At 40.7% G+C, this 18,574-nt stretch overlaps 1 protein-coding gene across 1 annotated transcript in view; it reads right to left on the minus strand.

The window, feature by feature from the left end:
* The window catches only part of LOC139386014 (calmodulin regulator protein PCP4-like), a 46,727-nt gene extending 31,640 nt beyond the window's left edge, over positions 1–15,087 (minus strand). Inside the window, exon 1 of the mRNA XM_071131345.1 lies at positions 14,947–15,087. Within this exon, the coding sequence (XP_070987446.1) occupies positions 14,947–14,955 (9 nt within the window). The 5' untranslated portion in view covers positions 14,956–15,087. The remainder of the gene's footprint in view (positions 1–14,946) is intronic.
* Positions 15,088–18,574: the final 3,487 nt, after the last annotated feature.

The raw sequence follows: 18,574 nt of genomic DNA on the forward strand, positions 1-18,574 counted from the left end.
CTACTAGGCTACCCGCCACCCCATTAAAGAGTGTTGAGCTGTACTAAGAAGATTTAAAATGTCTCACTCCCATCACTTCCTTTGACTAATGATAAGTCTGTATTTTCCCAAGGTATACAGCTTGCATTGGTATTCACTCCAACCGTTACAGTACCATTATCTCATATGACTACGCCACCACCTATAAAATAATGCCTTGAAAGTTTTGTCCCATTTCTGTGACATCCAGACAGGACTTTATCAGGCTCCTGGCTCAGACGGTCTGATAATCCGAGGGGGGATTTTGACGTAGTCACTTTGAGAAGTGCCCGGGTCAGAGTGGGCTTGCAGGAAAGGTTAGAGTGGACCTTGCCAAAGACAAGCGACAAAGCTGTTCTAAGGATCTAATGTCCTTGGATTTCCCTGACGCAAATCATATCATTACTTCTGAGACTCTAATTTCACTTCTGTTAATCTAAGCGGTGGAGTGAGTCATTCTACTTTCTGGAAGAATTCACTTGTCTCCATATGGTGAGTATTACGATCCCAAGATACGGTTTGTGAAAGTATTTTCTCCAAATGCACACTTTGAGTAGAATTGGCCACAGAATACTAATCTTGTGAGTTTAAAGTCGTAACAGGTCTGATGCAATCAAAATCACTACAGGGATCTCTTCTGTGCTCATCCAAGAGACAGGCAACTCCCAAATGAATTATGAGATAAGAGAGTTTGAATGACAGATGTTGACTGTCAGCAGAAGAGATGATTTATGGACACCTGTCAGGCAGTCCCCTGAACCAACACCACGGGAAACGCCTCAAATCTCCAACCACATCATAGCATGTGTCTTTACTCGATCTTCGTCTATTGCTAATTCATCCAGAAAGACATCATTTCAGTCCAGGCAGCAGATTTCTCTTCCACTTGAGTGAGTTTAGAAATGAGCACACCAGTTTTGCTCCATTTAGCCAGTAATGGGAGTTGAAAATGCCATCAATAACACAACAGCTTTAGTCACCCAACCAGGCCGGCTGAGACTACTAGTGACCGTTTGGAGACGTCTGACGCAACATCCTGTTTCACCTCAGTAACCTTGCCTACAGTTTGTTTTAGCAGAGATGAGAGGCCGATGATCCTCAAGAAAAACAGCACGAGTGCATCCCATATTCCACAGGCGTAGTAGTAGACACCAACATTCACCCTTGCCTGTGCTGCATTTTCCAGCGCTATACCATAATTTCTGTGCTACCCTGATATTGGTGGCAAATTGCCACTAGATTTAGTGAAGGAACTAAATCTTCTGTGAGGAAGGTCGGTCTGGAGCTCAGGCTGTGCTCCCTCATTAGAGTCATTACCAGTCGAGATAATAATAATTTACCACACCATCCGTTACACCATTTACCAGTGTCTTTAAATGAAGCTGGTTGTCAACTCACACTCAGAATAGAATGAATAAAACACTATTTAAGATTGTCTCTGACTTTACACTAGAGTTTTAAAATAACTTGGTAGACGCTTTTTAGGCCAACAAGAAGCACACAACCCAATGAAGTTCCACCTCTCTGATGTCAGATTAAGTTAGCCCGTTGTCAGATTAAGTGAGCCCGCTACTCTTCCTGGACTCCAGGAAGAGTAGCTGCTACTTTGCAACAGCTAATGGGGGATCTTAATAAAATACCAAATACCAAAAACTCCCCATCCACAAAAAGCAACCCACTTTACTTTCCAATATGCAACTTAATTTCAAATACACAAATCCTCTCAGACACATCATTCATCATTGTGAATTCAGTGTTGAGTAATGTCCGTAAAATGGATACAAGAGACTCAACAAAACTTAAAATGACACGGTTCCCATAAGAACTATTAAGCTAGCTTCAATCCCTTTCCCTAAAAATACCAAAGCCATACTAGGATATTTTCCAATCTCTTGAACATATTAAGAGAAAATTGACACATTTGGGTTACATTAAATTCACGTTATTGCAATGAGCACTAGAGATTTGCAAAGGATGCTGGCCAAGATTTGTTGTTCTGCCTTGCAATAGCAACCTACTCTGCTGTTTGGAAAATCAGATAAAAAATCCTGCACGGCATGTGAAGCAAAGAGAAAATCTTGATCTGTGTTTGATGAAAATCACATTTCTGATACCAGTATATGAACATCCAATGAATGGGAACATACTGTATGTATATTCATAATTGACTATTCCCAATCACGCTCAAACAGAAAATGTTTTAAAAATTATTATGTAATGTATGGTTTAAATGCAGACAAGCGCTTCTACAGAACTGTACATTATGGTGTTCCCTGATGATGTTTGTCTCCATTACATATTAGATTGGTCTGGAGACCCCTGCAATCCCCAATGTGATGTTTTCTGCCCCAAATCCACGGAGTGTACTGCTGTAATGATTTTATGGGAGGAAAAAGATGTTGTGTATGGCAAAAAACTGTCACTCTGCTAATTCAGCCCCCCCATCGCCACCCACCCACTCATCTCGTGAGGTGAGGGACTAGCATACACGGGGAGGGTAATGGAGTGTTGCTGACACAGCTGAAACAGAATAAATGATTCTGTGGAATTCTATGATGGTGGTTTTCATGCCACAATGTTTCATTTTATCAGATGGGATACCCACTAGTCAAGCAATCGATTGTTGTCAAAACCTTTCAAATCTGTTATTCCTCACATCTGAATTGATTTAGGTTTCACACTAACTAATGTCACACATAAAGCACTCACATTTTTATAAGAGGGAAGTTGTGGAAACCTAATGTCTGGATAAAACACCAGACTGGAACACCCTAACATTGTAATAACAGCCAGATCCATTGTTTCCTGATTCATGCAGTTACAATACAGAGAGTATCAAAGTCCCCCCACAAGGACGCTAATTTTAGCTATTCTCATTCAGTCTTCTGATAAATATGTACCCCCATAGAAAACCCATTACAATGAAAGACACATTCACATACTTGGCATGTTCTACTTGCTAACTGAGTCTCACCCATCAGCCAATGGACAAAGTGGTGTTATTGCCCTCCAATGCATTTCTCCTAAGCAACAGGCTTAATAATAAGACACCAATTTGTTTTATTGATTTAACTTACCAATAGGCATTGCCTCTGCTAGATGCAGTGCAGAGGCCTATTATAAAACTGTGAGCAGAGCTGGAAACATTTATTGGCAGCAAGATAGTAATCAAACAAATACCACACACATTACAAGGACTTTTTATTTTCCTGGAGATACTTAAAACCTCTTAAAGCACAGTATGTTGGTGAGTGTTGAACACAGACACAAGTGATTTATGATCTTCTAATTGGAGCAAATAGCCAGTTACTGTAGATCTTCATAGCCTGTTAATAAAGGTCTAGATAGTTGATATACAGTCCGTTCGGAAAGTATTCAGACCCGTTCACTTTTTCCACATTTTGTTTTGTTACAGCCTATTTCTAAAATGTATTAAATCATTTTTCCCCTCATCAATCTAAACGGAATACACCATGACAAAGCAAAACAGGTTTTTAGACATTTTTGCAAATGTATTAAAAAAAACTGAAATATCTTATTTATTGAAGTATTCAGATCCTTTGCTGTGAGACTCAAAATTGAGCTCAGGTTAATCCTGTTTCCATTGATCATCCTTGAGATGTCTCTACAACTTGATTGGAGTCCACCTGTGGTAAATTTATTTGATTGGACATGATTTGGAAAGGCACACACCTGTCTTATATTAGGTCCCACAGTTGACAGTGCATGTCAGAGCAAAAACCAAGCCATGAGGTCGAAGCAATTGTCCGTAGAGCTCTGAGACAGGATTGTGTCGAGGCACAGATCTGGGGAAGGGTACCAAAAAAAGGGCCTTGGTCGGGGTGGTGACCAGGAACCCGATGGTCACTCTGACAGAGCTCCAGAGTTCCTCTGTGAAGATGGGAGAGCCTTCCAGAAGGATAACCATCTCTGCAGCACTCCACCAATCAGGCCTTTATGGTAGAGCGGCCAGACGGAAGCCACTCCTCAAATCAAATCAAATGTTATTGGTCACATACACATATTTAGCAGACGTTATTGCGGGTGAAGCCAAATGATTGTGTTCCTAGTTCAACAGTGCAGTAGTATCTAACAATTCACACAAATCTGTGCTTAGCTACCCCATAAATGAATGGTCAGGGGGATGATTTACTCTTGCGAGGTTGCACTTTATCCCGACAGAGGAGCATTGCCATTTGGAGAGGCTAAGCCTATTTAACCCCTGTGTGTCATTAGAGAAGGAAGATCCCTCAGTTTGCCCTGCCTGCCCGTTGTACCCAGTATCAGTCTGGCAATGTGGGAGGCCACACAATACAACAGCAGAGCATCTATTCTACACAATCCACCAAAGTTCCCTAATCCAGGCCAGCAACATAAGTATCCCCTGAAGCAGCTTAATATTGTAGAGTAGGGAGAAGCGACAGCCCTCCAGTCTCTCAAAGGCAACCAATCTGGAGAGATTGGGATGTGCTGCTTATCCTTTGGCTCTGGCCTGGTCCATATATGCAGATTTATACCCTAAAATACAGCCTGTGCGTTGAAGATTAAATAACTGCCTTCTGAAACCTTGGTAAAGCCTTCGGCTACCAGCAGTGGCAGTCTCCTACTTGAATCGATTACAGTGCAAACCCTTGAACTAGGATGAAAAGCATTCACAGAATATCGGACAAAGTGCCTTCAAATCTTATATCTCTGTGCCAAATCTGATTTCCCTATACTCTGTCCTAACTCAACTCATGGTAATATAGGTAGATGAATACAAATTATTATTCTCAAATTCCCTTTTCCACACACAAAATAAAAGCTTTACTGATCACAGCTGAACATCTCTACCCGAACTGAACCAAACAGATCCATTCAGTACAGTAATATTATTACCCCCCAACCCTGTTATTATTAACAATATATCAAACTGAAGCAGGGAAGTAACCACTTGCAAAGTGCAAGATAATAAAACAGTGGACCTACAGTAGCTCATGTGTCCAATCTGATTGGTGCTAGTCCGCCCGGATGCTTCCGGAGCAACTGCAAGGCCTCTTGAGTAGAATAAAGCAATCCAATCTGGGGAATGGGAGTGCGATGATGTGTGAAGATGTCAGCACAGAATTAGAAGGGAGAGGACAGAAAAGCACTGTCTGAAATCAGGATGGCAATTATTGGGGAGCTGTCAAAATCAGATTAAATGCTCAATGGCTCCTCTGTGATTCCATCCATACAGAGCCTCCAGAAAGTATTCACAACCCCCTGACTTTTCACACATTTTGTTGTGTTACAGCCTGAATTTAAAACGGATTAAATTGAGATTGTCACTGGCCTACACACAATAACCCATAATATCAAAGTGGAATTGTGTTTTTTTTTATTTATTTTTTTACAAATAATCAAACATTTAAAGCTGAAATTTCTTGAGTCAATAAGTATTCAGTCCTTATAAACGCAACACAATTTCAAAGATATTACTGAGTTACTGTTCATATATAAGCAAATCAGTCAATTTAAATTAATAAGTTAGGCCCTAATCTAGGGATTTCACATGACTGGGTAGGGGTGCAGCCATGGGTGGGCTTTGGAGGGCATAGGCCCACCCACTTGGTAGCCAGGCCCACCCACTGGGAAGCTAGGCCAAGCCAATCAGAATTACTTTTTCAAAATGCCCTCCAAGGCCCACTCAGGCCCATCCATAGCTGCACCCCTGCCCAGTCATGCGAAATCAATAGATTATGGCCTAATGAATTTATTTCAATTGACTGATTTCTTATATGAACTGTATCTCTGTAAAATCTTTGAAATTGTTGCATGTTGCAGTTATATTTTTGTTCAGTATAGATGAGTTCATCAACTGAGTGAAATACATTTTCTCCACGCTGACATATCTGTCATCATGCAACCTGTATCTGCAGCAAAGGAGGAGGATTTTCCAGATGGACATTCAGTATATAAGTGATTCACTTGTTTTTCTGTTAAACCCACCATGTCTTCCAGCTAAGGTCTCTTAAATTCAGTCCTAGCCTGGAAATATTGTCTGCAGATTTAGGTGTAGTGAATATCGAACGACACCTCTGTCATCCCAGTTTAAATGTTTTGGGGTTATTCAGGACAAGTGTCACATTCCAATAGTCCCTTAAAGTGGATTTAAACAGCTTTTTCAATGAATGAACATCCAAGGTCTCCTTGATTTACTCTAAAATAGGAAATAAGGAGAGGCAAATGCAAATTGGTGGAACACAGCATATGGTCTCTCACTGCAGTCGTCCAAATAATTGGTAGCTTTCTTTAGATATTAAGAACTCTAATTCTCCAAGGGGCTGGAACATGTGGTAATGACCTGGCAGGATGGATCTGGGCTGAGCTTATGCTAATTTCACGTCACGTAATTAGCATCCCTATCCACTCTACAGCTGGGCTGACTTGTTCAAAAGTGTTGCAGGTCGTAAAAATTAATGGTGAGAAAAAAAACACATAAGACCACACCCAATTCCTGCACATCCACTGACTTCATTATCTAACACGTCTGTGTTGGTGCATTAGGTTACAGCACTGTGATACAAGACTTCTTCGATCTTAATAAGTATATACGAAGATGTGGTGTGGAGGTGCTGAGGTAAGATGAATAAGATCCAAGAATATCCTACAGTTCATTTGAATGCTGTGTTCCGAATATGAAATTAGTTGGATCAAATCCATGACCACTGACACTGCTGATTTGACAGTAAGATGCTTCATCGTGCCACTGTACATCTTGCAATAATATTGGATTACAGGCAAGTGTGCATTGATGTCTTAATGCGATTAAAAACGGACAGAAAATTAGTCTAGTAAAGAGTTTCTTCCCTGGACTAATGTTTGATTTTTCTAAAAGAGCTTTCTCATTACACACCAACGAGGAGAAGGTGGTATCTATCTTCATCATAAAACAGGGGCCACAACAGACAGCAAAATACTTTCGGAGGCCAGGAAACAGGTCTTATAGCATGTACAGGCATGATTGATTGGCCAATTGCTTGGGTGGGGCTATGTGGTGCACAAGATGCAGGGCCATCCTCAAATTCCAGCATACGGCTACACAAACCTCTGTCTAAGGCTTTGGGACGTGGAGTGGAGAAGTGTACATCAACCAACACAGCCATAAAGGGTTTTAGTGTCAGTAATTTACAATACACAGTCTCTACTCTAGGTCAGGATATCAACCCTGTTCCTGAAGAGCTACCGTCCTGTAGGTTTTCGCTCCAACCCTAGCCTAGCGTACCTGATGCTAATAATTAGCTGGTTGATAAACTGAATCAGATTAGTTACAACTGGGGTTGGATTGAAAACCTACAGGAGGGTAGCTATCCAGGAACAGGGTTTGAGAGCCCTGCTTTAGGTCATGGAAAGACTGGGAGTATCGGGAAAGTAGCTATCTGCATTTCCAAAGAATGCTAGTTCAGTCCAGCTTGTCTTTTCATTATTTCATTAGTCTAAAGCTTTTGACATTCAGGTTATTCAGCTGAATGTTTAATCCGTGAAAAGTAGATTCATTAGACTAAAAGCCTGGCTAAGAAATATATTTTCTGACAGCCTTTCATTTGCTGTCAAACTAATAGCCCAGAGTTGTGCACTTCTACAATGTGGTGAGAGGAAGTACGTGTGGACGATAGGAGAGGAGGAGAGGAGGGGGAGAGAGCAGAATGCTGCATTACTGACCAGAGCTAGGGTATTCAATCCAGAACGTGCTGGCTACTGTGCTTCAATTACTGGCTTCATGTCAAGCTTGGTGGGGGAGAGGCAGCCGACTTTGATTGAGAACAACTCTGCTCTGCATGGGCCTGAAAAACATATGAACTAAACAGAAAAACCTCTTTGAATTCTGTACGCCAACCACACTGGACTTATCCTCACCGAAATTACACTTCTCTGAATCAGCTGCATATGGGAGGCTCAGTTTGCCTTGCATATCTTACAAAGGACGTTTCCTTTCCCTTAGGTCAGGACTGGCAAGTGTTCAATAATTCAAGACCTGTTATAATTCCTGTTGTGTAATATACACATTTCATTTTCATTGGGATGAACAATGCTGGATAAACAGCTGTAGCCTAAACACAATGAGGCAAATTCCATTGCAAATTCCTTTCCTTTCCAAATCTACCTTTTGAGGCCAAGCTAATGTGACACACAAATATGTATGGTCATATTTTTTATGTTTTATTTCATTTGTTATTTTATGGGGCAAATCATTTGTATAATTTTCTAGGCCTCCCAGGTATTTGCCCTTAAAGTAATGTACATGATTACTGCCGCTAGGGCGAGCTGTGATGCCAATGGGGAGCGTTAGTGAGATTGTGAGGACTTGCCTACTACAAATGTTTTTATCATTTTACCCTGTTAATTCAAGTATGTAATGAGCAAAAGTGCAATATGACTCAACATATTGAGGTAACATGGTTAACTGCATAGTCTGTGGGTTTGGTGATGTTTGAAGGCAATTGAAGGGAGTTTTAACCGAAAATAGCGTTTGACAGTTTGCTAGCTTGATGCTAACCAAATTTAGACTACTGTTGACTAACCCATTCCGTAGAAATTTGCTCAAGCCCGGTATTCAAATGAGGCTGCAATGAAAACGAATGGGACTGTAGCGACTGTGTTGGCATCAAAAACTGGGGTGTGAACTACGTTTCTATTCAAGCGTTGATTGACATGGTAATGGCACGATAGAAAATTTGAAAAAGCGGACACCTCTGGCGTTGTACGATAAATTGTGACGTGTCATGATGTAACGTAAAGCACACATAATACAAATAATTATGTGTCATACAGCCTCTCTCCACCAGGTGTAGCGCTTCTCTTGTAGATTAAAACAAGAAAGGAACACGGACAGGGTAAGGGGGATTACCTAGTCAATTGAACAACTGAATGCATTAATTTTTTGCGTCATGACTCTCAAAAGCCGCGACAGCCGCTGTTTACTTCTGAAGATAACTTTAGCGCTGCCCTAAAAACCCGATTCAAATTCGACACAAACCTTCAAATTCTATAAACTATTTATAGTGTTTAATTTACATTTTAGAGGTGATAAATTGGACAGATCGGGTGAAAAAAGCCGTTTCCCCACACGACTTCTCAACCTTTCCCGATCACGCAGTAGGTTTTGCTTCCCCACCCGCCATTTTTAAAAAGACCCAACAGAGCTCATTGCCTTCTTCAATTATGCAGAGACTGGCAGCATGAAGGTCTCGTCATTTATTTTGCTGGAAAGGGGAGAAATTGTGCTTTACAATGGTATTCATATTACAGTTGACATGGAAGTATTACGTTTTTTGGGCGCTAAAATAAGGTAAATTCTATATTACAGCGCCATGTACAAAAGTGCGTTTGCGAACTATAGTTGGTTTCATTCAATGTTAGCTTACATGTTTGTGGTTTATAATGTAATGGTTGTAGCATTATTTAGCACAGGCATCCAGTAATTTAAATATTTTCGAAATTGACAGTGATAGTGATAGTACATTGAGTTATATATAATGTGAATGTGTAGATGTATGGTGATCGTTTTTGAACCTGAGAACTTTTATTTTTGATACTATAATATGAAATGTGCAGATGTAATACTACAATAGATTTGTAATGGATAATTGATTTTGACAACAAAAATGATTAACAATATTTGAATAAATCTTGGAGAATGCCCACTACTGAACAGTACTAACGTTTCTCCGTCTCATCATTTTACCCTAATCCAGGTTTATCATTTGCTGACCACGTCTCATAAGACATGAGAAATGAAGAGCACCAGACTGTAAATAAATATGTATTTGAAAAACCTCTGTTGGTTCTTGCATTAACTTGGAGCAGCTTCCTGTCCCAGGGAATTGTTAGGCTGGAAGCCTCCCTTAGCCTGTGTCTTAAGAGAGGATCCACAGTGTCTCGCGAGGTTAACAGTCTGCTGCTGATGCAGATCCTCAGGGACCGCAGTGCTCTCAGGCAACCTCACACACACACACGCGGGCACACACACACGGGCGGACACAGGCGCGCACACATGCCCAGCAGGTTTCTTCCACAACTCAGATGGTATTTTCAGCACAAAATGTCCTCAAAGTGACAGTCTCATCCTCGCTTCAGTCTACCTCAGTCTGTGTGTTACACTACATGACCAAAAATAAGTGGAAACCTGCTCGTTGAACATCTCATTCCAAAATCATGGGCATTAATATGGAGTTGGTCTTCCCTTTGCTGCTATAACAACTTCCACTCTTCTGGGAAGGCTTTCCACTAAATGTTGGAACATGGCTGCAGGGACTTGCACAAGAGCCTTAGTGAGGTCGGGCACTGATGTTGGGCGATTAGGCCTGGCTTGCAGTCGGCGTTCCAATTCATGCCTCTTAGTTTCCTTCAATGGAACTTAGGGGCCAGCTTGAAACATGAAAAACAGCCCCAGACCATTATTCCGCACTATAGTTCGCAATATGCATTGGGCAGGTAGCATTCTCCTGGCATCCACCAAACCTGGATTCGTCCGTCGGATTGCCAGATGGTGAAGCATGATTCATCACGCCAGAGAACGCATTTCCACTGCTCCAGAGTCCAATGGCGGCGAGCTTAACACCACTCCAGCTGACGCTTAGCATTGTGCATGGTGATCTTAGGCTTGTGTGCGGCTGCTCTGCCATGAAAACCCATTTCATGAAGCTCCTGACAAACAGTTCTTATTCTGACGTTGCTTCCAGAGGCAGTTTGGAACTCAGTAGTGAGTGTTGCAACCAAGGACAGAATATTTTTTATGCGCTACGCACTTCAGCATTCGCGGTCCTGTTCTGTGAGCTTGTGTGGCATACCACTTTGCAGCTGAGCACTTGATGCTCCTAGACATTTCCACTTCACAATAACAGCACTTGCAGTTGACCGGGGCGGCTCTAGCAGGGCAGAAATTTGACAAACTGACTTGTTGGAAAGGTGGCATCCTATGACGGTGCCACGTTGAAAGTCACTGAGCTCTTCTGTAAGGCCATTCTACAGCCAATGTTTGTCTATGGAGATTGCATGGCTGTGTGCTCGATTTGATACACCTGTCGGCAACGAGTGTGGCTGAAATAGCCGAATCCACTCATTTGAAGGGGTGTCCACATACTTTTGCATATATAGTGTACCAGCCTAAATGTGTGAGTAAACTCAAGTGGTTTGTCTGCTAACTTGTCACCCATGTTCTGAAGACAGAATGTCACAGTAAGAGCACTAAGCCTGTTAATTCCCTGGGTGGCAGAAAAGCCTTCATTAATCTTTCCACAAGTGTGACTGACTTCTCAGCAGAATTGAGAGCTGAACATCTTTGACTTCACAGACAATATGGTGACAATTCAGAATACTTTAGCCCCTAAATATGTGTATTGCAAGCTGTCAGTCAAATTACTTAAAGGCCAGTGCAGTCAAAAATGTGATTTCCCTGTGTTTTATATATATTTACAGACTATGAGATTAGAATAATACTGTGAAATTGTGAAAACTATGATAATTACCTTTTAGTGGAAGAGCTGCTTTCAGCCTGTTTTGGTGGAATGGAGTTTTGAAATCACCAAGGAGTAAATTAGTTAATAGACCAATAAGAAAGAGAGTTCCAAATCTCTCTGCTAATAACAGCTAGTTTTCAGTTTTCATTTCCCTGTTCAGACCACTCCCAGACAGCCCTAGCAAAATTCTTGCTTGAGAAATTGTTCTTGCTAAGAAGCTATTTTTGTTTATTTTTTACCATTAGTGCTGAGAGATTAATCAACATTTTAGTTTTTCTTCTGTTATTAAACAACTAATTGACCTACATCGGTTAAATTACTTGAATTTAAAAAAAAATTGTGAGCCCAGCATGCAGTTTCAGATCATCATTACAGAAATCAAGGCAAGAACCGTGTGGGACTCTGGGTTGAAGGGAGTTGTATTCATTAAACACATATTCAACCTAGTTCAGCTCAGAAAAGTGGTAATTAACTACAATCCCATAATCCATTTAGCCAGTTTTCAGTCTCGGACGGAGATGGATCATAGAGGAAAAGGCAAAGCAAAAGCGTTTATTCTCACCAAAGTGTGTCCAAAATAAGCCCAATGTGTTTCTATGGGCTTATTTTGGATATAAACTTGTCGCTTGTCTTCCCGCCTTTGGGACAACGACTCCCATTGTTAGGGTGGAGACATGAGCATCTCATCATTATATACAGATCTGTGGACGGACACACTTTTACGCCTGCTAGTTACGTTAGACACACACACCGCATGAGAGTGGAATGTACACAACACAACAATGAGATGGACAGAGACAGTTGGTGAAAGTATGCCATATCTACTTTGAAGAACTAGTCAAATGATTTCGTCAGACAGCTCTGCAACATAGGCTACTTAGGCAGACTGGCTAAATAGGATGACTAATGACAGTACAGTATGTGGAGAACATACTGTAAATGGTTTGGCTGGCAGACTGCTACTGCCTGAGCAGAGATTTAGTAATATACACAACAGAAATATTTAATTTCATAGTAATTTCCTATTTTTCTATTGATGTCTACCCAATGTGGCCCTAACAAAGACAATGTAATATTTTCAATGTTTTGACAAGTGAATGCTTACTTTTAAAAAAAGGTATATTTCATAATACCTTTAAGGTAAAAAATAAATAAAACCGAAATAAAAAACCTTAATAATTGTTGCATATTAGAACCGAAACTGAACCGACCTCAGAAAGCACTAATGCTCAGCACTACTGACCATTTTGATTAAAAACAGTAAGGTACTTAATTGTTACCTGGAAATCATTTGATACTGAGATGAAAACGGCTGCATTGGACCTTCAAAATTGTAATGTGACACAGTGGCAAAGTTTTTGGCATTATGAAACTCGATTAACACTACAGTTTATGGCATTATGAAACTCGATTAACACTACAGTTTATGGCATTATGAAACTCGATTAACACTACAGTTTATGGCATTATGAAACTCGATTAACACTAAAGTTTATGGCATGAAACTCTATTAACACTAAAGCTTAAGGCATTATGAAACTCCATTAACACTAAAGCTTAAGGCATTATGAAACTCGATTAACACTAAAGCTTAAGGCATTATGAAACTCGATTAACACTAAAGCTTATGGCATTATGAAACTCGATTAACACTAAAGTTTATGGCATGAAACTCTATTAATACTAAAGCTTAAGGCATTATGAAACTCCATTAACACTAAAGCTTATGGCATTATGAAACTTGATTAATACTAAAGCTTAAGGCATTATGAAACTCCATTAACACTAAAGCTTAAGGCATTATGAAACTCGATTCACTAAAGCTTAAGGCATTATGAAACTCGATTAACACTAAAGCTTAAGGCATTATGAAACTCGATTAACACTAAAGCTTATGGCATTATGAAACTCGATTAACACTACAGTTTATGGCATGAAACTCGATTAACACTACAGTTTATGGCATTATGAAACTCGATTAACACTACAGTTTATGGCATTATGAAACTCGATTAACACTACAGTTTATGGCATTATGAAACTCGATTAACACTACAGTTTATGGCATTATGAAACTCGATTAACACTACAGTTTTTGGCATTATGAAACTCGATTAACACTAAAGTTTATGGCATGAAACTCGATTAACACTACAGTTTATGGCATTATGAAACTCGATTAACACTAAAGTTTATGACATTATGAAACTCGATTAACACTAAAGTTTATGACATTGTCACATACAGGCACGCTATTAACACCATAGCTGCAAAAGAGATGTATGACCTCCACCAATGTGCGAATATTCAATAATGAACTTTTGAGAGAGACCCTGCCAGATAAAATGTTCTTGCTCTGGCTGAAAAAATATGCTATTAATATCCCCCTCCAACCACTTTGAAAGGAATCAAGCTGGAACATCTGTGACTAAGGATCAGAGGCCAGTTAGCTGTGGGAAAACCTAACAGCAGTTTTCCATTCCAAGCTGTAAACCCCTGTGAGGTTGGTTGTGCTCTTGTTGCCTAGGACCGTGCTGGTTACAGCTATATTGAGGGTATAGTAGCCAATAACCAATCTCACCAACCACCTAACATGTAGACTGCCAGAGGTACAGTAGTTTATATGATTTGAGATGAAAACATCATTCGTTGTCGAATGAATGATAAGAAACATATTCAAGGCAGTCATTAAGTTATTTGTTCCTCGAGGAAATCGTTAAGAAATGTTTACAGAAGGCTATAGTATATTGGCCATTGCAATTCACGGTGAGGGATCCTTGACATTGTATCTAAATAAAAGTTCATCTTCATAAGACATATTGATCTGTGATATTCTCAATACACTCATTAGCCTAAGATTAGAAATGAATTACTATACACTAGGCACCCGGAATTCACCTGGCCATGCAACAATTACTTAAAACCTGTTCCAATTGGTACAGTTACAGTTTATATGCCACATGTAATCGAAAAACAAGTAAGCTTCCGAATTTATATATTGTAAAGGCATGAACAAGAGCTTCGTGGTCATATTGCAACTCAGTGCCCATGAATGAAGGGTAGGCTTACATTGTTTAGTCCACCGTAAACCCGTTTAAACCGCAGGTGGGATGAGTTGAGGGTAGTACAGTATAGATGCGCCCGCGGAGTTCCAAACAAACTGAGCGTTGCGGCGCGGCACTTTGATGCTGCAGCATCCAACTGCAAACGTGAATCGTGTCTGTTCGCAGCATCAGTGGATTAAAGGTAAATACATCACATCAAATTCAAGGTAAATAAATCACATCATTTGGTAGCTGGTAGCAATCCGTCGGTTATGGACCATGAGGATTGTTAAAAGATGGGTATCGCCATTTATTCAGAACTAGGCTATTCATACAAGAGCTGCGCCCGTGTGTAAATACTTCTCCATTCTAATTTCTTTCATAAAGAAAATAAAGTATCCTACCTCACTCATGATGTTCAGTAGTAATCTCGAGGTTGCTCTCGGTTTCCAACGCTTGAGTTCGCCTATCAGGAGTTAACGGTCGTCTTTTTCACAGTGGCTCACCACTGACAGAGAACCTTTTTAAAGTATTATGCAGAACTCCTGTGTCATCACGTTCCCACTAAACCAATAGGAATGCCGTCGGCAAATTTGTCTCACATGTCACCACCCAACTCTTTAAAATATTCATAGACTGTGTAAGCTTTTTTCATTATATTCAAAAAACAGTGGTTCTTTTCTTTCTGACAAGCGTTAGGTCATGAATTCAAACAGGGAGAGGCATTTTATGAATTTGCCATGTCATTATTCTATCACTGTGCATCGCTTCTTACGCAGAGCGAGGAACCTACAATGTACACCACATCACCAAAAGTATGTGAAAACCGCTTCAAATTAGTGGACTCGGTTATTTTAGCCACACCTGTTGCTCACAGGTATATAAAATCGAGCACACAGCTATGCAATTTCCATAGACAAACATTGGCAGTAAATAGGATGCCTCCTTTTCAACAAGTCAGTTCGTCAAATGTCTGCCCTGCTAGATCTGCCCTGGTCAACTGTAAGTGCTGTTATTGTGAAGTGGAAACTTCTAGGAGCAACAGCGAAGTGGTAGGCCACACAAGCTCACAGAAATGCTGAAGCGCATGCATAATGCTTTAAAAAACCACTCACTGCCAAGTTCCAAACTACCTTTGGATGCAGCTTCAGCACACTAACTGTTTGTCAGCACAATAACTGTTTGTCGGGAGCTTAATGAAATGGGTTTCCGTGGCAGAGCAGCAGCATACAAGCTTAAGATCACCATATCCAATACCAAGCGTCAGCTAGAGTGGTGTAAAGTTTGCCGCCAGTGGACTTTGGAGCAGTTGAAATGCGTTCTCTGGAGTGATGTATCACGCTTCACCATCTGGCAATCTAAAGGACAAATCTGAGTTTGGCGGATGCAAGGAGAACGCTACCTGCCCCAATGCATAGTGTCAACTGTATAGTTTGGCGGAGGAGGAATAATGCTCTGGGGCTGTTTTTCATGGTTCAGGCTAGGCCCCTTAGTTCCAGTGAAGGGAAATTATAATGCTATAGCATACAATCATTCTAACATTCTAGACAATTTTGTGCTTCCAAATTTGTGGCAACAGTTTGGGGAAGGTCCTTTCCTGTTTCAGCATGACAATTCTCCCGTGCACAAAGCAAAGTCCATACAGAAATGGTTTGTTGAGATTGACTGACCCTGCACAGAGCCCTGACCTCAACCCCATCGAACACCTTTTGGATGAATTGGAATGCTGACTGCGAGCCAGGCCCAACATCAGTGCCCGACCTCACTAATGTTCTTGTGGCTGAATGGAAGCAAGTCCCCGCAGCAATGTTACAACATCTAGTGGAAATCCTTCCCAACAGAGAGGAGGCTGGTATAGCAGCAAAGGGGGGACCAACTCCTTATTAATGCCCATGATTTTGGAATGAGATGTTTGACGAGCAAGTGTCCACATACTTTTGGTCATGTAGTGTATCTGACTATCTTGACACATATTTAGGCTAGTAATTTATACTTTTACTTAGATTTTAACAGTACAGTAGGTTGTGTTGAGAGGTTGAACACTTGAATGTCTTTGCACCAGAGAGTTAATGAGAGTAACTTATACAAAGTTGCGCATGGTCTCACCATGTGTGGGTGTTTTATGGCTTCACAGAATCTCTGAGGTGAACTCAGACATAAAATTGTATTTGCCTTTTTGTTCTGAACCAATTAGAATTCCTTTGTCGAATCTCCAGTCGCAGGATTTAGATTGAATTGCTGGTCAGATAGACGGTTTGTTTAAAGTGATCTTTCTTCAGGACAGTTTACTTGGTGTTATAAGGATATGGTAATGCATATTATAACTAGGTCTATCAACTGTTTGACAATCTCTTCAGAGTGATGTTTCCCAAAACAATTCTCCTAAGGCCCTGAAAAATTCTGATATTATTTGTCATATCATTATGTTTATTAGTAGACTAGTCCTCAATGTCATTGCATGCCATTGCATATAGGTCTATTGGCGTAAAAAATAAAACATCCACTCTATTACTCTTTGGTTATTATTCTCTATCCATCACCCCCATTTATAATCCCCACAAAGTCTATTAAATGGAATTGAGGATAGCTCATTAGAATTTGCTTCCAAGCTGTATATTTTTTCTCTGAACATACTGGACACAAATTAAGCGATGGTTTTCTGTTCACTCAATAGGGAAGGAAAGATTTCACCCACATGCAACGTGCTCCCATTCACTCATCTCTTCCTGTCTTTTTTTTTCTTTAACAGAAATCATTATGGAAAGGCAGTAATTGCAGATGAGCGATATTCTCAGCACCTTTGTAGTTGGTTTTCACTTTAGGGGTGTACGGCAGAGGAGGCTGGTGGGAGGATGGGCTCATTATAATGGCTGGAATTAAATAAATGAAACAGTACCAAACACTTCAAACATATAATTGAAACCATGTGTTTGACTCAGTTCCATTAATTCCATTCCAGCCACTACAATGAGCCCGTCCTCCTATAGCTACTGTAGCATCCTAAGGCCGGGACTGTCATCAGAGTGCCAGTGAAGTCCCTGAAGAGTGATGACAGATGGAAGGGAGAATGATTACAAATGTAGCCTAGGTCTCTCGTGTGTGTCCTTCTGATGAGGGCATCACCTCATCTAGAGGAAGTGTCTATACATATCCATCCAGTGAGACCAATATGTAATGTGCATCTCCTATACCGCATATCTCCCTTATTATCATACATGAGAAGAGAAGCCAAAGGACATTCATATTCACCATGTCCTAATGAGGAACCCCAGTTCTCAAAGGTGCCTACGGTTCTGTACCCCACAGTGAGTTTATGATGACAATGTGTGAGGCTTAGCTCTTTATTAATAACTTTGCATACTTATCCTTCATATCTCAGTGTTTGTAAGCGTGACCATAGTGTATTTTAAGGGATAGCATTGTATTTGATTGTATTTTCTTAGTTAGTTCTGGGCATTGCTCATCCCTCAGTGGGTTGCATAGAATGTCTATTTCAGAGGTGTGTAACTGTGTATGTATGTGTGAGTGCGTGAGGGGCGTTGCGCGTGCAGGCGCTGTTTGTGTGTGTGAGCACAGCTCCTCTCATTCACAGGTAAGATAAAAGCATTGGTCCCAACTCTGGCGCTCCTGGCTCACACACAGTTCAGAATCAATCTCCTCTTTAATACACGAGCCAGAGGAAGCAGTTAGACCATAAATGGACAGCTTCTCATTTTATCTCCAGTAGAAAGATCTCACCTTACACTGCAGGAGAGAGGAGGAGCAGAGGAACAAAGACAAGAGCTGAGACAGGCGGCAGGTAGCCTAGAGGTTAAGAGCTTTGTGCCAGTAACCGAAAGGTTGCTGGTTTAAATCCCAGAGCCAAATAGGTCAAAATATTTCTCCATATGTCCTTGAGCATGGCACTTAACCCTAATTGCTCCTGTAAGTTGCACTGGATAAGAGTGCCTGCTATATGACTAAAATGTAATTGCATGCCCTTGTTGACTGTGTGGGATGTTATTAAATAATACAATCTCCTAGTCTAACCAG

This window comes from Oncorhynchus clarkii, chromosome 27, assembly GCF_045791955.1.
Source record: "Oncorhynchus clarkii lewisi isolate Uvic-CL-2024 chromosome 27, UVic_Ocla_1.0, whole genome shotgun sequence".
NCBI classification, from domain to species: domain Eukaryota; kingdom Metazoa; phylum Chordata; class Actinopteri; order Salmoniformes; family Salmonidae; genus Oncorhynchus; species Oncorhynchus clarkii.